Source organism: Phyllobates terribilis, unplaced genomic scaffold (assembly GCF_046119375.1).
Source record: "Phyllobates terribilis strain yellow unplaced genomic scaffold, ASM4611937v1 Scaffold_2__4_contigs__length_985480577, whole genome shotgun sequence".
In the NCBI taxonomy this organism is placed as follows: domain Eukaryota; kingdom Metazoa; phylum Chordata; class Amphibia; order Anura; family Dendrobatidae; genus Phyllobates; species Phyllobates terribilis.
Window position 1 is genome coordinate 807,438,706 of NW_027362762.1, and position 22,329 is coordinate 807,461,034.

The window sequence follows — 22,329 nt, forward strand, 5'->3', positions numbered from 1 at the left end:
TTAAAAAGCATGGAAAGTGCGGGGGCTATGGGCTTTCACAAAATACCAGCGGAGTCCCTGCACCGCCCAACACTCCCTTCTACCAGCCTGGGACTTGCAGCATCGCCCCTCTCCTGCTGACGCTGTCAGAAGCTTCCTGCAGTAGCCACCTTGGGACCTCGCTCCACCGCAGCCAGTAAGCTACGGATTATAAGACGCACCCCCATTTTTCCCCTTCTCCCATGACAGCACCACCTGAGAGAGGGTATCCGCCCACCAAGGACAGGAACCTACTGAATAAAAAGGCGGTACCTCTCCTCCGCATCAGTTTTTGGTTCCTGTCCCTGATGGGAGCCTCACCAGGTGGTACCTCACGTACCTGGATTATGGACGGTGCGGCCTGGAGGCCGTGGAAGCAGCAGATGGTCCCTGTTCCCAGCCCGTCTGGCTGCTGCCCGGGTCTGCGTGTGGGGAGGAGGTGCTGTTTTTTTTTTTTTTTGGATTCCTCCCCGCGTGCGCCAGGGCCTGCGCCTCGCAAAGATGAACTGAGCGCGCCGGCCGGCAGGTCTTCCGGGCTGCGCACGTGGGGGTCGCGTCGCACCCTGTGACGGAGCGCGCCGGAAGTCCGGGCTGCGCACGCGCGGGGTGCTGACGCGACCTATCACGGAGTGCGCCGGAAACCGGGGCTGCGCATGCGCGGGTGGGAAGCTGTCATCCCGCTGCAAGCGCGCCGGGTGCCGCTGGGCTGCGCACGCGCAGAGGCAGGTGGATCTGCGGGTAGCGCGCCAGCTGGCTAAAAGTTAAAAAAAAAAAAAAAAAAAAAAGAGATTTGAGATGAGCACGCTGCCGGAAGGGGAGGAGCCTAAAGGAGGTGGAGCCCTACTGCTTTTAACGATGGGGAGCAATCAGGATGGCGGTGTCTGCATCCCCGCCATGATGGATGAGGAACCGCAGTCACCTGGGCAGCAGCTGTCACCGCCACAGGAAGTACAGCAGCAGCCACAGCCATCAAAGCAGCGCAAGCAGCTCAAACAAATGGAACGGGAATCTTCCCATCGACAAAGTCACAGCAGTGAGGGGCGTACGAGTTCCGGCAAGACTGGTCAGAAAAGACTTCGTCAGTCCACCTCCGCCAGATGGGAGCCCTCATGTGAACGGCAACCACCGCCTCCGGTACCCTAGTCTGAACGGCAGTGTGGTGAGTGATCTTCGTGAAAGTCTCACCTTGAATAATGTGCTCTTCTCTCTCTCTCTTTTCCTCCTTCTTCTCCTTTTATTTCTTGGGGCAGGAGGCGAAGAAGTGTAGTGCTAAAAGTAAAAACAGGGAGTGTGCTTTATGCAAAATCGGTCTTCCCACCTCCTATGCCAAAAACCTATGCTCGGACTGTATTCAGAAAACCATTGCAGAGGAGTCCCCCAGGTTTTCTTTAGAATTAAAGGATCTAATCCAGACAGAGGTCAGAGAGTCTTTAAGAGGCTTAACCTCACTCAAAAAGAAGCGAAAACTAGTTTCTTCAGAATCAGAGGAATCAGTGGAGTCCCGTTTTACGAGAGAACTGCCTTCCTCCTCTAATCACTCCTCATCGTCATCGGAGTCTTCGGATGATGATGGGGGGGGCAGACCTTGTTTTTCGGTTGAGAATACTGAGAGACTAGTTAAAGCCGTCAGAGGGACTATGGGTATTACCGATACCAAAGTGCCCAGAACAGTCCAGGATGTTATGTTCGGGGGCTTAGACCAAAGGAGGAGACGCTCATTCCCGGTCAATGACAGGATTAAATCTCTGATAGAAAGGGAATGGAAGAAACCGGAGAGGAAGGGTCAGCTGCCGTCATCCTCCAAGCGGAGGTACCCCTTTGAGGATGAAGATGCGGCTAAATGGGACAAAACCCCTAAGATTGACGTGGCCATTTCAAAATCTTCAAAAAAATCCACTCTGCCCTTTGAGGATTTAGGAGCCTTAAAAGACCCGCTGGATAAAAAAGCGGAGTCCTTCCTTAAGCAAACCTGGGAGTCGTCAGCAGGGGCCCTTAAACCGGCAGTAGCAGCGACCTGCACTGCTAGATCTATGATGATCTGGCTTCAACAATTGGAAGACCAGATCAGGGGGATTGTGTCCAGGGAGAAAATTCTATCAGACCTTCCTCTTGTGCAGGGAGCGGCTGCATTCCTGGCAGATGCATCTTCAGATTCAGTTAGGCTGGCTGCCCGGTCTGCAAACCTCTCTAATGCAGCCCGTAGGGCGCTATGGCTCAAGAGCTGGCCAGGAGATGTGCAGTCAAAGTCTAAACTGTGCTCAATCCCTTGTGAGGGGGACTTCTTGTTCGGCAAAGGTCTAGATGACATCCTAGATAAAGCCGCAGACAAAAAACATGGATTTCCCACGGTGTCTGGTTCCCGATTTAACAGTTCCTTTCGTAAGAGAAAATACAGCCGCAGTAAAGCCCCCAGAGACCAAGGTAGCTGGAAAGACCGAAAGCCGTATAGCAGAGGCTTCATGTTTGGGGGTCCCTCCTCCGAGAATAAGAAAGCCCCTAAGTGACAGTTCCCCCCAGGTGGGAGGAAGATTGTCCCACTTCCTGCCTGCCTGGAAGGAAATTTCATCCAATTCTTGGATCTTAGGGATAATCAGGAGGGGGCTCACATTAGAGTTCAAAAGCAGGCCCAAGAACACTGTCAAAATATCAGCCCCCAGAGGTTTAGCGGAACAGATAGCCTTACAGCAGGAAGTTCTCTCTCTGCTCATGAAAGGAGTTCTGGTGGAAACACCTGCACCCGAGCAAGGAAGAGGATTCTATTCGACTCTCTTCCTAATAAAGAAGCCGGACGGCTCCTTCAGGACCATTGCGAACTTAAAGAGACTGAACGACCATTTAATCTACAGGCCTTTCAAGATGGAAACAATAAAATCGGCCATAAAGATGTTATTTCCGGACTGTTTTATGTGCGTCCTCGATCTGAAGGACGCCTACTACCACGTCCCGATTTTGCCAGATCATCAACAGTTTCTAAGAGTAGCTGTACAATTCGGCAGGCACGTAAGGCATTTTCAGTTCGCAGCTCTTCCCTTTGGCATTTCCATGGCGCCGAGAGTCTTCACAAAAATCATTCTGGAGGTCACAGCGCACTTGAGGGAAAGAGATATTTTGGTCATCCCTTATCTGGACGACTTCTTAGTAGTGGGCAGATCAAGTCAACTCTGTGCTCTAGCCCTGGCGGACGTCATGGCCAGTCTAAGACGCCTAGGTTGGCTGTTAAATCTGGAGAAGTCAAGGCTGGAACCAAAGAGGGTTCAGTCTTTCCTGGGTCTCATTCTGGACTCAGAAAACCAAACCTGTCTTCTGCCAGAGGAAAAGAAACTGAAGATCAGATCCCTAACATCTCAGGTTGTCAGCAATCCGACCATGACCCTGAGGAGTGCAATGTCTCTGTTGGGTACAATGACGTCTTGCATCCCGGCGGTTCAGTGGGCCCAGCACCATTCCAGATGTCTTCAACAGGAGATTCTGGCAGCGGACAGGCGGCTCAAAGGTCGCCTGAATGGGAAAATATCTCTTCCAGATGTTGTGATCAACTCCCTGGACTGGTGGACATCTCCGGTCAACCTATCTTTGGGGGTTCCTTGGACCTTCCAGGTGTCGGATACAATTACAACAGACGCAAGTGCGGAAGGTTGGGGAGCTCACCTAAGGGATCGTTCTGTACAAGGCCTCTGGTTGGACAGCGAGACAAGTCTCTCTTCCAACATGAAAGAGCTGTTGGCAGCCAGAAACGCGCTAAAAGAATTCAGTTCTGTTCTTCAGGGTCCTCACGTCAGGATAATGTCAGACAACAGATCAACAGTCGCCTACATCAATCAGGGGGGTACCAGGTCTCTCCCTCTGATGTTAATAGCGGATCAGATCTTCAGGTTTGCCGAGAGTCGGCTGGTTACGCTCTCGGCACTGCATATAAAAGGGGAAGAGAACATAAAGGCCGATTTCTTGAGTCGTCACATCTTGAAACAAGGAGAGTGGGAGTTGAATCCAGCCGTTTTTCAGCAGATTGTGGATCGGTGGGGACAGCCCCAGATAGATCTGTTTGCAAACAGACACAATCGGAAGACCGAAACCTTTTGCTCCCTGAATCCAAAAGAGGGGGCGTTTGCGGTGGACGCGCTGCAGATTCAGTGGGATTTCACTCTAGCTTATGCCTTTCCCCCTTTAGTACTGATCCCTACTATCCTGAGGAAGATCCGAGAGGAACGGGCGAGGGTTATATTGATCGCCCCGTTCTGGCCCAAGAGACCATGGTTCACTTGGATGAAGAGAATGTCCCAAGCAGATCCATGGGTTCTTCCGGACATCCCGGATCTCCTCAGGCAGGGCCCAGTCTGTCATCCCCAAAGAGCGGGCCTGCATTTGACGGCTTGGATTTTGAGAGGTCGCTATTGACGCAAAGGGGGTTTTCTCCGGATCTTGTTACTACCCTTCTAGCAAGTAGAAAGCCGATAACAACTAGAATCTATGGTAGAACCTGGGCTAAGTTCTTGTCTACCTCGGGTCAGTCTGCCAAAGGGAGGATTCCTATTGAGGCCATACTAGAATTTCTCCAGAAGGGGTTAAACATGGGACTAGCCACCAGTACTCTTAAGGTACAGGTATCGGCTCTGGGGGCACTGTATAATTATGACTTGGCAGCAAATAGATGGATCATTAGATTTATTAAAGCCTGTCATAGATCCAGACCTATTTCTGTTCCAAGAATGCCTCCTTGGGACCTTAATTTAGTTCTGGAAGCATTAACCAAACCTCCCTTCGAGCCCTTAGAGAAGGTTTCAGAAAAAATCTTAACTTTAAAGACTGCGCTATTGGTGGCCCTGACATCAGCTCGTAGAGTCAGTGACTTACACGCACTATCCGTTAACCATCCATTCACTCAAGTATGTATGGATAGAGTAATCTTAAGACCAGACCCGGCCTATCTTCCAAAGGTAGCCTCCAAGTTCCATAGGACGCAAGTAATCACTCTCCCTTCCTTCTATCCTAATCCTAGGGATTCTGAGGAACATAAGCTTCACACCTTAGATGTTAAGAGGGTGTTAGTCCAGTATTTGGAAGTGACAAAAGCCTGGAGAAAGAGTGACGCTTTATTTATATTCATTCAGGGGGCTAGGAAAGGACTTAAGGTTACAAGGGGGACCATAGCTAGATGGGTCAGGGATACTATTACCTTAGCCTACTCTTCTAGCAATCTGCCGGTTCCTGAGAACCTGAAGGCCCATTCCACCAGAGCGGTAGCTGCTTCCTGGGCTGAGAAGGCGGATGTGCCCATCGACATTATATGTAAGGCGGCAACTTGGTCATCCCCTGCTACATTGTACAAACATTACCGTCTTGACCTTTCCTCTTCTACTGATCTGTCCTTTGGTAGAAGGGTGTTGCAAGCGGTGATCCCTCCCTCTGGTATTTGATCTCTATAAATCTCTCAGGTGGTGCTGTCATGGGAGAAGGGGAAAAGATCCTAGTTACTTACCGGTAACGGGATTTTACAGAGCCCATGACAGCACCCTATTAATTCCCTCCCCTTTATCACTGTGGTGTGCACTTTTTTTAAGGTGTTTAGTACATATGTTGAGGTGGTGGTTATGTATTAACCTGTCTTCGGAGGCCCTCTCATGCTCTGAAACAAAACTGATGCGGAGGAGAGGTACCGCCTTTTTATTCAGTAGGTTCCTGTCCTTGGGCGGATACCCTCTCTCAGGTGGTGCTGTCATGGGCTCTGTAAAATCACGTTACCGGTAAGTAACTAGGATCTTTCACCCCCAAATTTATAATCTGAAAAATAATGTATATACACAGCCTGGTGTGGGCTAAAACTATCAGAACGGCTGCACCCAGTAAACTAAGTGATACATTCAGGGTCTCTTTCCCTACATCAGGCTGCTCTCAGATCAGGTAGCAAAAACCTGCTGACAGATTGTCCTTAAGGGCAGGACTTTGATTTGGTCATTCTAAAACTTTTAACTTCTTTTTCTACTATTCTTTTGTAAAGTGACTGTTTGCTTTGGGTCGTTGTCTTGCTGCATGACCCACGTTCTATGGGATTCCGCTCATGGATAGATGTCCTGTAGGGATGAGCGAGCATGCTCGCATAGGGAGTTATCCGAGCATGCTCTGGTTTAGATAGGAGCTGGCGTGCCCAAGTCAAATGCTCGGGTACCCGCAACTGCATGCATCGTGACTGATACACAGCCGCTAAACATGAGATCAACAACAATACATACGGCCGCGGGTATTTGAGCATTTGACTTGAACACCAGCTCCTGTATCCGAGAACACTGATAAGGCGTTATCCTAGAGCATGCTTTCTCATCCCTAATGTCCTGACATATTCCTCTTGAATTTGCTGATAAAATTCAGAATTTATTGTTTCGATAAACGATGGCAAGCCGTGCTGACTGAGGTCTAGCAAAACTGGCACATGTCACAATACTACCACCACTGTGGTTCGCAGATGGTATGAGGTTTTATGCGTAATGTGTCTTTTCTTTCTCCAAACATAATACTTTATTTACACCAAACAGCTCTATTTTGGTCTCGCCATCCACAAAACATTGTTTCTGTGGCCTTCTAGTTCAGGAGATCTTTAGCAACTGCAGGTGGTCAGGAATGTTCTTCTTGGAGGTGCGCGTGTGCCCCTAGTAACCCGCTGTTTATCATGGTTACCAGCCTGCTCCTGCTTCAGCAGGCTGGTAACCAGGAGCAGGACATCGTGGAAAGATCCTTTCCACGATGTCGCTGCTCCCCTGATTGCTGGTGAGCCTGCCTGTTTGACAGCTCACCAGCGACCACATAGCGACGCAGCAACGATCCCTGACAGGTTGTATCGTTGTTGGGATCGTTGCAGCGTCGCTAAGTGTGACGGGGCCTTTAGGCTATGTGCCCACGATGCAGAAATGCTCCGGATTTTTTCCTGAGCGTTTCTGCATCTCCCTGGCAGAAAAAACACATGCGGATTGTACATGCGTTTTTCCTGCCAGGGAAAAGTGGATGTGAAGCTTTCTTCACATGCATTTCCGCATGCGGGTTGTCAAGCGATTTCCAAGCGATTTTAGCATCACTTGGAAAGTGCTTGACAACTTGGTCACACTATATAAATCCATGCAAACGGCATGGATTTATATAGTGTGACCGAAAGAATGGTAAAAAAAAAAAAAAAAAATCTATACATGCCTTCTGATGACCCCCAGAGTCTTTATTCGATGCGTCTCGGCTTGGCGGCAGCTCTCGGTACACTACACTGAAGGACCTGCCGTCACATGACTAAATGATGTCAGCGCAGGTCCTTCAGTCCACCGCGATCTGCCAGCAAGTGAAGACAAGGAGACCGGGGACCATCAGAAGGTAAGTATAATATTTAGTTTTTATTTTATTCTTTTTTTTACAGGTTCTATGGTACCCGGGTCCGGAGGAGAGTCTCCTGTCCTCCACACCCGGGTACCATCCGCACATTGAAACGCTTGGATTCCGCATGTACAGATCGAGTGATGCGGAGTCCATGCACTCCAATGCAAGTAAATGGCGGCGAAAACGCTGCGCTTCTGCAAAATAATTGGTAGTGCTGCGTTTTTTTCCGCAATGATAACCCGCAGGGAAATTTCCACAGCACATGCGGATTATCATTGGGGAACATGGCAGACCTTCTACCAAGCGTTTCTGCAGCGGAATTGCCGCTGCAGAAACGCTTAAAAAACGCATCGTAGGCACACTGCCTTAGAGACAGATTTGTAACCTTTTCCAGCATGATAGACCTCAATATCTATTCTGAGGTCCTCATATGTCGTCTTTTGTTCATACCACAATTCACTTCCAGAAGCATATTGTGAAGATCAGACTTTGGGGTTGTTTGTTTGTTCACTAGTTGTTGGTACCCAGTAACATATATATTTGTGATTATTTTCAACTACTCTTATCTATTTTCTCCTTTCAATGGTATTACCGCTGTGCACAGTGTAATGTTTATATTGCATTTTGGAAGTGTTATTTTGAATATCATGTCTTGTTTGTTTTGCTATATCCAGTATGCGAGGCCGCACCCCGACTACTAACCTAGCCGACTAGAGGGCACAGTCTCGCTCCATACAAGTGTATGCAGCGAGGCCGTGCCCACTGCCCGAGAGTGTGTACAACTCGTACATATCCTGCGGTCCCAGCTCAGACACCGGCGAAACCCTGCAACGCAGAGTGACTGCAGGCTTAACAATTTGGACCGGACAACCCTTTTTAAAAACTTTAATTTTACTTCCAAATTATCTGCTAATACTAAAGGCGAAGCTGTGGAGTCAGTTAGCCAAACCTCCGACTCCTCAATTTCCATGACACCGACTCCCTCACACATGGCTCATATTTAAGTGATAAATTTACTGTAGCACAGATTCATCTCGGCTAAAAGTCTAGACCCTTAGATCAGGAATAGGACAGACATTTAATAACTTTCCCAAATTCTTATGACAAAATATTCCCCACAAACTGCATTGAACTACTGTACCCAATTTATTATATATTTTAGGAGTTGGAGTCGGTCCATTTTATACTGACACCGACTTGAACTCCACAGCCCTGCCTAAAAGGGTCACATCTTTTAGCCACTCAGACGTGATATTGGATCATTTTTCCTCAATAAAAACAATCTTTTTTTTTTTTTTTGACTAATGTATTTGATTTGGTTCTCTATTTTCACGCCTGATGAACATTTAAGCCAAATTTATATAGAAATATGGAGCATTGTGAAGGGTTCACAAACTCTCAAGCACAGCTTTTTATATGTTTTGATCATTGCGAGTTACTGGTATAAAATGTCTAATGACTTGGATACTAAATATTTTTTTATTATTTCTCAGGTGATTCATGGCCGGGGACGTGGAAGGGTACTCTTCTTCAATCCATGATAGCAGTGTCACTGCGGGGTTCAGGGCACTCTATGAGGAAGGCCTGTTGGTTGATGTCACCCTTGTGATAGAAGATCACCAGTTTCAAGCACACAAAGCACTGCTGGCCACTCAGAGTGACTACTTCCGCATCATGTTCACGGCTGACATGAGAGAACGTGATCAGAACAAGATCTACCTTAAAGGACTGACCGCTACAGGCTTCAGCCACGTGCTCCAGTTTATGTACTATGGGAACATAGACCTTAGCATGGCTACCGTCCATGAAATTCTGCAGGCGGCTATGTACGTGCAGTTGACTGAAGTTGTGAAATTTTGCTGTTCGTTCCTCATGGCTAAGATTTGTCTGGACAACTGTGCAGAGATTATGAGGCTTCTGGATGACTTCAGTGTGGACGTTGAAGGTGTCAGGGAGAAACTTGACACGTTTCTGTTGGAAAACTTTGTTCCCCTTATGGCTAGACCTGACTTTCTCTCCTACCTTAGCTTTGAAAAGCTCAAGAGCTACCTGGACAATGACCGTCTGAGTCGGTTCCCCGAGATTGAACTGTATGAAGCTGTTCAGGCTTGGTTGCGACATGATAGGAGACGCTGGAGACACACAGACACCATCATTCAGAACATCAGGTTTTGTTTGATGACTCCATCCCATGTCTATGAGAAGGTTAGTGAGCTTGAAAGCACTAGACAAGATTCTTCACTTAGCTAGGGCACCACCACATCAATAGGTAAGCTATAATAAAGGTTGAGGGGTAACAAACTAGAACCTTCTGCAATGGAGATGGCAAGGAAGGATTACCCTACCTTTTACTTGTTTCTGTATATCGTTTGACTTTTTTTTTTTTTTTTTTTAATTTTACATTATTATTTGTTACATATTTACAGCAAATAAAAATGACTTGTATGTATAGAAATATATTAGCGTGGTCCTTATGTTCTGACCAGGTTAAAATCCTTTTATTTTGTCTTGCATTTACAAGCATGTTTTCATTTCTTTTTGTTTCAGTCCTAAGCCCTTGACCTACCTAAGGTTTTTAGTTTTATGTACAGGGGTCACTGGACCAGACATGGTCATACAGGATTATAATGTAGTCTAAGTGCTGAGAACATTGGCATAGATCATATATCACATTAGTTTAGTCATGGGATGATGACAGCCACCCAAAGTAAGAGTACATGGCCAAAAGTATGTGGACACCTGACCATCTCTTGTTAAACACCTCATTCTAAAACACTTTGCATTAGTAAAATGGATTTTGTCCCTCCTTTTCTGCTGTAGCTTCTTCCACATTTTAGGCTTTCCACAATAGTTTGGATTATGGCTGCTCGAATATGTACCCAGTTAGACATATTAATGGCTTGTGATTGGCATTACAATAGATCCAAAAGGTTCTTTGTGTTCAGGTTGGGAATATGTGTAGTTCGTCTGCATCAAACTGTTTTTCTGTACGCTTTATTATTTTACACTTTTTCTGTAATGTTGTTGCGTGTTGCTAAATTTTCCAGAACTAATAAGGTTGATTTAAATATCTCCCCAGACCCCTCCATCATACAACACTGACAATGTCTGATCTGCTCCAGCATGGCAGGGATTTGAAAAATTGACATTTTGAGATGATGGCATCCTATCATAGTGCTTTCCAAAGTCTCCAAGCTCTCAAGTACCACTCATCTACGTTGTCTTTTTATTTTGCCAGTGTATGCGTCTGGCCCGGCCAAACTTGCCAATTAAAGGAGGTGTTTACTAGTTTTTGGCCATGTAATGTATGTATAGGAGTAACTTATAAGGTTGGTTTTCATGGGTCATGGTCACTGCCTGCTGGATCCCTCCCCGAAGATTTTCTAAGGGACCCCTTTTTCTCTTAACCCTTCTAGATGATGCATTATCAACAGATAGACTTGTAAGCCGTCATATAATTACAGTATTTTTTGGGTGTCATCCACTGAAAGAGGCCAGCCAGAACCACATAAATGGGGAACTGTGGGGTTCTTAAGGGTCACTAAACTAATTACATTGCTAGATGGGGTATTAATCCAGACAACCTCAAGATTCAAAGAGGATTTTCTCAGTGATAAAATATGATTGTGGCCAGGAAGGCATGGTTAAACTTTTCTTTTACTACTGTGCACCACAATCCAGCTCCTGACAAGTTCCTGTTAAAGAGTACCTGTCACCACGTCAAAAATTGCCAGCCTTTGCTCTTATATTATACCCTCTTCTCCCAAGTATTCCATTTTTCGGGGGGAGTTATCTGCCAGTTTGGTTCCAGAGAGATGGGTCTGTTTGTTTGATTTAGTTCTCATTTTTATGGTTGTTGCTCAGAGGTTAATAATGTAGAGCAGCCTAATGACTATAAATACTAGCACTAAATAAAAAGGTACATAGCTCTGTAACCATATAGCAGATTAAAAAAAACTGCATACTTATAGGAGCAGAGGGCATAAAATAAGCGCTAAAACTGACTTCTGACCTGGTGACAGTTTCTCTTTGATTCGCAACACTTCTGGTAAGTATAATGCTGGGGGTAGGAGCTGAAATTCAACCAACAGTTTTAAGATCTTCTCCTGTCCCACACTGTATTGTTTTATAGAAAAATGTGTGTTTATTTGTGGAAAGAATTAAAGTAGAATGTTTTCCTACATTCATTTTTAACAGCCACAGGTAAACGGAGGTAAAACCTAGGTTTACTATAAAGACATCAGACAAAGAGCGTTGACGCCTCGGTCTAGTCTTAACGTTGTAGGTAATCTTTTTACCTTTTCAATGTTTTAAATTGTAGTTCTCTCTTAAAAGGATGGCCGCTACTTCTTTTTTGTTGATGGCCTAGCCTCAGGGTAGGCCATCAATATCTGATTGATCGGGGGCCTGTTACCTGCGACGGTGGCTGGAAGTTCTTGGATGCTGCTGGAACACAGCGACTCCGTCCTTTCAGTAGTATCTGAGTACTGCAGATCCACCCCCTATTCAGTTGAATCTGCAGGACTTGTCCACGGCCACTATTGAAATGACCAAGCTGCTGTGTCCTGGTAACATCTAAAAACTTCTCGCAGGTAACAACTTAACAAGGATGCTGGATGTCGGACCCCCACCGATCAGATAGCGATGGCCTAACCTGGTGATAGGCCATCAATAAAGGAAAAAAAATAGTGACCAACAAAGTGTGAGCTTGGGCTGACACTAGATGCACTCGGAGGACTAATAGCTCTATCCTTGAGACATCGGGAAAACTGTCATGTTTTAGCAATGCACACAAAGCGGTGCTGCTTGAGGATGGATCCACCACTGCGTCTTTGCTGATGTTTATTGGCCTTTACATTTTATTGTGTTTGAATATAATTCTTATGTATAATTCTAAACATTCTGACTATCAGATTCTGCGGGTAATAGCTTATTAATATTGCAGTGCAGGCGTTTGTACGTGAATGTTTACGGTACATATCAATGCAGGTTATATATACGTTTGCATGCACGTCCATGTTTCTTAGGTCCCCTTTAAAAGAAATGTCCTGAGCTACCTAACACGTGAAGAAAAGAAAAAACCCTGTTAACCTGCAGATATGGGGATAATATGCTGGTTAATAGTGTTTTGAACCTGCCCGTCGCCTATACGTAGAGCCCCACTGCCGGGAGGAAATGAACTTTGTTCCCCGGCAGGCTCGCTCTTTCAGTCACAGGGGTGGTGCCTGTGCGGGTGCAGTCGCTGCTCTGTGTATAGAGAGAGCGTCAGTAACTGTGCCCCCGGCACTGACTGACATCCGGCTCTAATGCTGAGCGAGCTGTCAGTCAGTGCTGGAGGTACAGATACAGCTGCCTATTTCTATACACAGAGTAGGTGACTGTACCCGTCGCCCCCCGTGACTTAAGGAGCGAGCCTGCCGGGGTGGGCTGGAAGTTAAAGTTCATTTCGTACCAGCAACGGGGGTCTTGTTGCGGGCGCCGGGCAGGTTGAGAATTCTATTAACCAGCAGATCGACCCTGTATCTGCAGGTTAATTTTGTTTTTTGTTTTTTTTTACATGTTCTCTTTTAGTATTTGGAGCATTTCAAAAGGTTGATAAAATTTAAGATTGTGACTCCATGGTTTTAGCAGCATTAGAAGACAAGAAAAGACTGTTTTTTGTCTGTGTCGAGGGATTGGTGGCTTACTGTTGTGCACTCTATTCATTTATTTCTCATCTAAACAAAAATAAGGCTAGTTTAATTTTCTGGAATAAATGTAATGTAGATACTACGTTCTATAATGGCATTCTCTCACATAGAACATTTGTTTTTCTTCCAGGTGAAAACCTCCGAGTTTTACAGATACTCCCGTCAGTTGCGACATGAGGTTGAGCAGGCACTAAACTACTTTCATAATGTAAGTGAGCAACCATTAATGGAGATGAAATCCAATCACATCCGGTCAGCAAAACCCCACACCGCGGTGTTCCGAGGGATGATAGGCCACAGCATGGTAAACAGCAAAATCCTCCTTTTGCACAAGCCACGTGTTTGGTGGGAACTTGAAGGACCTCTGGTACCTCTACGACCTGATTGCCTGGCGATTGTCAACAACTTTGTCTTCCTACTTGGAGGAGAAGAACTTGGCCCAGATGGGGAATTTCACGCTTCATCAAAAGTCTTCAGATATGACCCACGTCAAAACAATTGGGTGCGAATGTCTGATATGTCTGTACCTCGGTCTGAGTTTGCAGTGGGTGTTATTGGGCGATATATTTATGCTGTCGCCGGAAGGACGAGAGATGAAACCTTTTATTCGACAGAGCGCTATGATATTGTAGACAATAAATGGGAATTTGTAGATCCTTATCCCGTAAATAAGTATGGCCATGAGGGCACTGTTCTCAACAGCAAGCTGTTTATCACTGGTGGGATTACATCCTCTTCGACGTCCAAGCAAGTTTGTGTTTTCGACCCAAGTAAAGAAGGAACGGTGGAACAGAGAACTCGACGGACGCAGGTCCACATGAACTGCTGGGAAAACAAGTGCAAAATGAACTACGCCAGATGTTTTCACAAGATGATTTCTTACAATAGCAAACTCTATGTCTTTGGGGGCGTATGTGTTATTTTAAGAGCATCTTTTGAATCTCAGGGCTGTCCCTCTACCGAGGTCTATGACCCTGAAGCGGATCAGTGGACTATTTTGGCATCTATGCCCATTGGCAGGAGTGGGCATGGAGTAGCTGTGCTGGATAAACAGATCATGGTGCTTGGCGGACTCTGTTACAATGGTCATTACAGCGACTCCATCCTTACTTTTGACCCAGAGGAGAACAAATGGAAAGAGGATGAATACCCCAGAATGCCTTGCAAGCTGGATGGCTTACAAGTATGCAGTCTCCATTTTCCAGAATATGTTTTAGAGCACGTAAAACGATGCACTTAACAGTAACATGAAATTCCTGCTACTGGATTTGTTTCTTTTCTGTCTTAAGCAGCTAGGACCTTTACCCTTTCTATGCTTTGTGTAAGCTCAATATTAATTGCTTTCAGTGAAACAGGGAGCAAAACAAGTCCGAAACTGCAAATTATTCTGGCCTGAATCTTGCATAATATCAAATTTGGTGTGAGTAAATTTTTATTATTTTTTTTTTTTTTTATGATCTTACTTGAACACCTGTTTGCGTTTTATTTCTTAGTATTGGATCTGCCACGTGGCAGGAAAAGAAGAAATCTTCTATATTTAGTTAAGGCTTATTACTAGAAAGTGAACATGTGCAAAAATATTTCCTGTCGAACTATCAACGTTCAAATATCTGCATGCCCCAAGGCTCTCGCTACCTCCAAGGTCCTGTATAGCTGCAGCGTTCGTCATAGTATTGAAATATGTGACCGCTTCATCTGGTCCATAAACGTGATTACCCAAAAAAACATGGCAGCTGTAAATGAGGGTGCACAAAGCACAACTATTCATGAGGTTTGCCGAACCCTCAAAACAAAAGGGAAAACTTTTTAGCTAATAAACGTATTAATGCTGAAGTGACTAAGTTAATGTTTTTTTGTTTTGTTTTTTTAACCCCTTTTGTTTTATTTCCAGTTAGAACATGCCCTATGTAATATCCTTCATACCGTTAGTATTGAGAAGGCTTTTAAAGTTTTAACAGGTTCATAAACTCAGTCTGTATTTGATATTTTTATTCTATAAGCAAAATCTCCATACTACTGGTACTTTCTAATACACATGCATTTATTACTGGGATGAATCATTTTGCATGTTACTGGGTAGGCTTTTTATTTTATTTTCTCCTCCCCTCACTTACATTTTACATTTTCTCAGATCATCGCTGGTCGGGTGTTTGCATCAAGGATAGTAGTGCAGATTATTGAAGAGACTTAAATCCTGTTGAGTAGTATGTTGTGCTTATGTTTAAGGTTACTGCATTTTTCAGACTATAAGATGCACCCCAAGTTTAGAGGAGGAAAATATTTAAAAAAAATTTAACCGGTCATCAGGATCATGCATGTCAGGGGTCACAGGTGTGCCTTACAGTCCGAATGGAGCTTCCCAGGGGAGGAGAGGGTGGTGGAGCGGGGTCACCTCTACGTCATTTGACAGCTGAAGTGGGGCGATACTGCGGGGCCTGGGCTGTGAGCAGGGGGTTCCTGGCGTTGAGAGGCAGGAGCAGAGTCTCCGCTACGCACATTGATCACCTGGTGGTCTTCAGCAAAGTGGAGACTCTGCAGATTTGGATCTCTGCTCTTCATTGAGCCTAAGATCTAAATCTGCACATGTGCCGACACGGTGCCATTTTCCTGAAGCCCACTGTGAGATAAATGTGCGCATCCATGACTCTGCACCGGCCTTGCACCGCCAGGACACCCCCCTCCTCGCAGCCCAGGGCCTGCAGCATCGCACAATTCTTTCCAGCTTCCCGCAGCGATGACCTGCCTCCTGTGACCCCACTCCACCACTCTCCCCCCTGATAAACTACATTTGAAATATAAGACACACCCCCATTTTCCTCCTAACTTTGGGTGGGAGGGGGGGGATGCATCCTATAGTCTGAAATATATGGTACGTTTTTGATGCTGCATATTATAGCTGCACAACAAAAATGCAGCGTCTTATAGTTCCAGCAGAGTGGATGGGATTTATAGAAGTCTCATGTCCACTGTACTTTATTTTTACGCACCGTAAACTGACCTGTGGTGCGTGTTGCAAATCCACAGCATGTCAATTTCTCTTGCAAATACAGAGTTCTTTGTGCAGATTGTCCCCATAGACCTGTATTAAATGTGGAAAATCCGACTAGCAATACAATTTTGTGAAAGCCAAATACCTGGAAGTATCAAACATGACATACTAAAAAAGACAAAAACCGCAGCTTCAAACACTCGATAAATCATAGAAAATAAAAAAACGCAAGTAACCTAATGTAACTAATAGGTGCTGAAATGCTACAATAATCTGCAATATCAAAACTTGCCAAATATTCATCATTGAAATGTAGCCTAAATGTCTGTATTCTGTATGTAATGATCTCTTCACACTGCGTCCCTGCCCTTTATCTGGTTTCTGTCAGCAGGATTTCCTGGAATTATAAGTTTAAAGGGGTTTTTACATTAACCAAGTTAATCAACATTTTAATTGTCAGATCTTAGAATAATACATGGCAACAATCCTCCAGGTTATCAGTGGGGTTTGTGTGCGGGGGGCCCCTATTTATCAACTTAATTTGCTTTTATAATTATACAAATTGGTTGTCTGACCCCAGCACCGTATATAAAGTATAGCCCAAAGTCTGAGGCTATAGTTTTTCCTTTATTTAATTTCCAGTCAAAATAACATTTCAAGGGAATGGATTGCCTAGATCTTGTGTGCGCTGCTCTTTTTAACTTGTATCACATGGACAGAAGAATCTCTTGTCTGGAAGGTGTCACATTGACTTCTGTGTTATGTGCATGTTCTCTGAGCTTTTTCAGAGGTCATGGTGTGCCGTTCCCCAATGTCAGGATTTTTATATATATTTTTTTTTTATTAGTGTAGAGACAAGGGAATGTCATGTCCAGTAAATGTTCCAGTTCACTTTCTATGATTTTTCATATCTTCCTTATAGCCATTATCTGAAGAGACCACTGTTCTCAAAACTTCAGATCTTTAACCTACAAATTTTAGCCCATTTTGTACAGCTATAATGCTACATTAGCACGCTGCAGAGATGGAAGCAAAGCCGATCAGGGGCTGACTTGGTAAGTTTCTATACCCTTCTCTCAACTTACTATTAACTTATTTGAAGAAAAAAAATAGATAATATCGAATAATTTAATTAGTATCTGTCATGTCCTCCAGATTGGTGGGGATCTAGGTGCGGAGACCCCCCTCCCCCCGCAATCGCATAAAAAGCGGCTATGAAACGCACATCTCGTATGGCAGAAGCTGGTGTGAGCCTGTACTTAGGAGTGTGGACTCGGAGACTGTCTCGCATTGCTGTGTGCACAGTGCTGCGCAGCATCTTTTGAGATCTGTAGGTTTCTCGGGACTTGGACCTCCACAATCTGCTGCACATTTAAGATAGTAACAATCATTTTAAAAAAAACAAACTAAGTAGTACTCATTAAATGTAGTTATTTTAAAATTGTTTTTGCAGTCTGAAATCTTCTTCATTGATAAGAAAGTTGGACCCAATTTTGTGATTTCACTTATCACTTAGACTGGGGTGAACTTGTAAAAAGTTGAAGGGATTCCTGAAGTATAGAGTTCTGTTTTTTTTTTCCCTTATGTTCTTGTGGATCCAATCTTTTAATATATAAAACCTATTTGAAACTTGACAGTAGATGGAATATCTTTTGGGGGTGGGAGGTTGCTGGAGCCAAAAGTGTGTGTGTGTGTGTTACAAAGAAATCTAGAAATATTTGCAAACTTGTCTGAGAAAAATCTAGTGCAAATCATCATGCCCCTCTTGTGTCTTGGTATAATTAATGATTTATAATGCTTGCTTATATAGCGCTAACATGTTACAAAGTGCTTTACACACTGTCCCCACTAAATCCCCAATCAATATATCATTAGTGATGAGCGAGTATGTTTTGTTAACCGTTTCGCCGAGTATGCTCGGCCGAGCACCGAGTATTTATAGCGTGCTCCGTGTTATGTTTCAATGACTCCCATGTGCATGATTTGCGATGGTTTGACAGCTTTAATACATGTGGGGAATGTGTAAGAAGCAGACATTACTCACTTATCAAAGCTGTCAAACAGTCGCAAATCATGCACATGGGAGTGATTGAAACATAACACCGAGCAGCTGTAACTACTCGGTGCTCGGCCGAGCATACTCGCCAAAAGGGTTAACAGAACATACTATATGTCATTGGAGTGTGAGAAGAAACCAGAGTACCTGTTGAAAACACACACAAACTCCTTGCAGATGTCCGTGGTGGGATGTGAACCCAGGACCTCTGCGCTGTAAAGCTGCAGTGCTAAACATGATGAGCATATTTATAACCAGGACTGTGGAGTCGGTAAGCCAAACCACCGACTCCAACTCCTCAATTTCCTGTCTCCCGACTCCACAGCCCTGCCTCACTACTGAGCGTGTACATAAAGTGCAGCACCGATTCATCTCAACTAAAAGCCTAAATACTTAGATCAGGGGCCGAACAGACATTTACTGGACATTTCATAACTTTCCCAAATTCTTATGAAAACATTTACAGCACATCCTGCATTGTACTACTGCACCCAATTTATTATATATTTTAGGAGTTTGTTCATTTTATTCCGACTCCACCAAAATGGACACAGACTCCGACTCCGCAGCCCTGTTAAGTGTTTTATCGCTCTACCTATTCTGGTAAGTTTTCACCTAGCCACAGGATAGGGGACTGCTTCTACATTGATGGGGGTCACTAAGGACCATCTCATGAGAGCCAGAAAGCGGGACTTCTCTATGAATTGAGTGACAGTATGTGCTTGTCTGCCGAAGATTGCCGAGCGAATGAATGGAGCGTCAATTGAGCATGTGTGCTTTGGCTTCATTGAAACAGGATGGGAGTCTCATGGGCTTCTGTGGTTAAAGCCTTAGTGATCTAGAAGTTATCACCTGTCCTACTAAAAGGATTCGCTATGTATTCCATCACATCTCAAGTTGCTTCACCTTTTCTAATTCTTATATAGAATTTAATCCATATTAGAATTTGCTGAATGTTAACTAAACAAAATGTATTTAAAATATAGCAATTACAGAAAATTTTGCCCAAGTCTCCTTTTCTTATCAGTATTTCTGACCAGGAGGGCAACTCATTGACTGAGCTTTTCTGTCCCTAACAGTAGAACCGTAGTCAATATATTTCAGATCTTCAATAAGTCATAACTTGCTTTAGGCTGCGTGCCCACGATGCGCTTTTGCTGCGGAATTTTTGCAGTGTAAACGCTTGGGAAACTCTTGGTAATCCTTCTCCCATAGTCCCCAATGTAAATCCGCAAGTTCAGTGCCCATGCATGTCCATTATTTGTCCGTTTACGCACGCGGAATTGCCATCTACAATGCATTAGAAAACGCAAGGCAATCCCGCATGTGCAAAGCGTCGGTAGTACGGATCTCAATATCAATATACAAATACAATAATAAAAGACCTAGGCCCCAAATCATTAGGACTTGTTGTTTTATGCCTGTCTTACGGAGGGGACTGTAGAAATAAGATGCACCATATTCATTAAGAGGCGTTCACCACAGAATGAATTTGGTGCATCTTACCAGTGGCGTTCACCCTGCTAGTAGTTCGCAATAACATTTCTGGCGTAAGAAACGCAGCCACCATCCATGAATTTGACGACCTTTATAGCAACAACCCGGCTCTGCCTAGATGGAATCTGACGTGAAAACTCCAAAAGAAAAATTTGGTGAAGGGTCCTATTTTATTACATGTTGAACTGTACATGATGTAATAGAATAAAACAGGTGTTTTTTTTTTTGTTTTAAGCCCTTGTGTTGTGGAAATATTAGTGTTCAAAGAATTTGCCACCTAAACAGTTAGTGTTTTGTTTTGTTTTTTGAAGCCTTAAGTGGGCGTTACCAGAGATTTTACGGGGCAGGGGGAGGTGTACTTTCTTCTCTTTTTGATGCCGGCCTATCATAAGCAGGCAGCTACACACTGGGGAAAGAACACTGCCCACAGTAGCTTAAAATAGGCCGTGTGAGACGTGTATTGACAGTCTGCTCCCCTCACTGCAGAGTGATTACATGTGCTGGAGCACAGCAGACCTGAGTGTGACTGACGGCTTTAATCTCCAGCAGTCAATGGGGGGGGGGTGAAGGAGCTGTAGAGCAGAGTTGGCAGCACTAAACTTGCTTTGGCAGTGCTGATGTGTATCTGGTCTTGCCAATAAAGCTCATTAGAATTTGATAGGAAAGGGTAATGAGGGTCGACTTCTGCAGCACTGCCCCTTCCCCCACACTGACTGCTAGAGATTAGTCTAAAGCTGTCAGTCATTCAGCTCTGCTGTTCTCCAGAGCAGGCTATCAATGCAGGTCTCAAACTGATCCTGCTCTAAGCTATTGTGGGCCTTTATCTTCTTGCCCCAGTGTGTTGCTGTCTGCTTATGATTGGTCAACGTGAAGAAGTACACGCCTCCAGTGAAATCCCTATGGTAACGTCCAGCTGGACTAAAAAATTAACTGTTTAGGAGCTAAATACTTTGATCGCTAATATCGCCACAATGGAGAGACTACGGAAAAAATGCATTCTGCTCTGCAGCCGCTATTACATCACGTGTTCAGTTTAACATTTGTGAAAGGTCCTCTTTAAAGGGTACCTGTCTTCAAGAATTAGGCCCCCCAAACAAACACTTGTTTCTACACTGTCTGGTACTGCAACTCATCCCGAATCAAGCCAATAAGGCGGAGCTGCAGTACCAGTTCTGACCCATGGACCCGCGTTGTGCTGTTTCTAGAGGAATCCGCTAATGCTTTGTAATATGCTACAAACCCTTAGTTTTAAGTTTATAGCTGGGTACAGTGTGTATGATTGTCTACATGTCTCCTGTGTCTTTTAGCAACTGCTTTTTGTGAAAGATTTTCTACCATATAAAGTCCATTTCTGAGTTATCCATATAGTGTCTCCTAGCTGCTCATCAATATTTTATTTGTGCATGGATGAACGTAATGAATGGCCTCTTTGTTCGGATTAACTAAAGTAATAACAAAAATAAACTTTAATGGAAATAACGTGTGCATTAGCTGATTTCCAGATACCTTTTTAGATAAGGGACTGTCAAAATATGCCATATATGGGGGATTTAAATACAGCCCTCGAGTCCATCCAAGTACAAACCTAACATCTAATATTCTATGTTTTCAGTAACGAGGTTTTGCTTAGAGGTTTGTCTCATTAAGCCTATCCCTGTCCCTATGCCTCTACGGCTCACAGACCGCATAGAGATGCCCCCGATCTAAGACTTGCCTCTGGTTTAGAAAGGAGAGCTGTCCGCTTATCGACACTCTGCTACAAACTGGTTACTATGAGCATCTGCTCTGATTTTCACATTGGGACCAGGGTTCTCTTACCACTCATTATTTACTGTCAATCCCTACACCTGAAGCACTTATAGGTACTGATAATCCGTGCCGACCGCACTAGATTGGACTAACTTTTCCCTTGCAAAATTACCAATTTTGGAACTTGCCAATTATACCAGCTTAGTATCGAAGTTACCAAGCGCATCACTCATTTTATAACCAGGCTAAACCCTGATTACATTGAGTTGCAAATGGCTTAAAGGGGTTGTCTGGTGTTAAACTACAAATTTGCAGTTACTGACTGCAGACTTGTGAATCCACACAGTGGGCTATGAGGATTCTCCAGTGTGACCACAAGTATACAATTTGCATACATAAGGTCACATGCCAACTAGACTGTATCTGGCCTCACTCAATGCAATTGTATTGAGCAAGTCTGGATACAGTCTAGTCGGAATGTGTCCGGAAGTATGCAAATCGCATACTTGAGGTCACATGAACGCTCAAAGCTCCGTGTGCATGCTGTGAGGATTCACAAGTCAGTCGCATAGAATGACTGCAGATTTATAGCTTAAGACCGGGCAACCCCTTTTAAACTCTGAAACTCTTAAAGAGAATGTACAATTGAACTACTTTACTCCAAGAGCTTTCAGGTGCTCAGATTGGGTCCTATCCCATAAATATCAAGCGATTGAGCAATCCGGCATTGAGTAGGATTTATTAAATATTATTAGTTCATACAATAAATTCTTAATCATTTTTTTTGCAAAACTAAAATCTCTAACTATTGATTTCATGGTTTGAGGGTTTTTTTTCTTAATCCCTAGCTGAGCCAGCGCAGATGGTTCAATGGTCCCATGCCAGTCTTTATTTACAGGCTGCAGGTAATGTGCTGTACGCCACGTGACCATTACAGCAAATTAGAGGCCTTATTAGTCATGTTTTGTACTTCCTGGCAT

The 22,329-nt window shown here is 44.3% G+C and overlaps 1 protein-coding gene across 2 annotated transcripts in view; it reads left to right on the forward strand.

Moving 5' to 3' along the window:
* Positions 1 to 18,072, forward strand: part of KLHL15 (kelch like family member 15) — a 42,499-nt gene extending 24,427 nt beyond the window's left edge. For both annotated transcript variants that reach the window (XM_073667514.1, XM_073667513.1), the window contains exons 2-3: positions 8,862 to 9,573; positions 13,189 to 18,072. In XM_073667514.1, coding sequence (XP_073523615.1) covers positions 8,869 to 9,573; positions 13,189 to 14,298 — 1,815 coding nt within the window. In that variant the 5' untranslated portion in view covers positions 8,862 to 8,868 and the 3' untranslated portion in view covers positions 14,299 to 18,072. The remainder of the gene's footprint in view (positions 1 to 8,861; positions 9,574 to 13,188) is intronic.
* Positions 18,073 to 22,329: the final 4,257 nt, after the last annotated feature.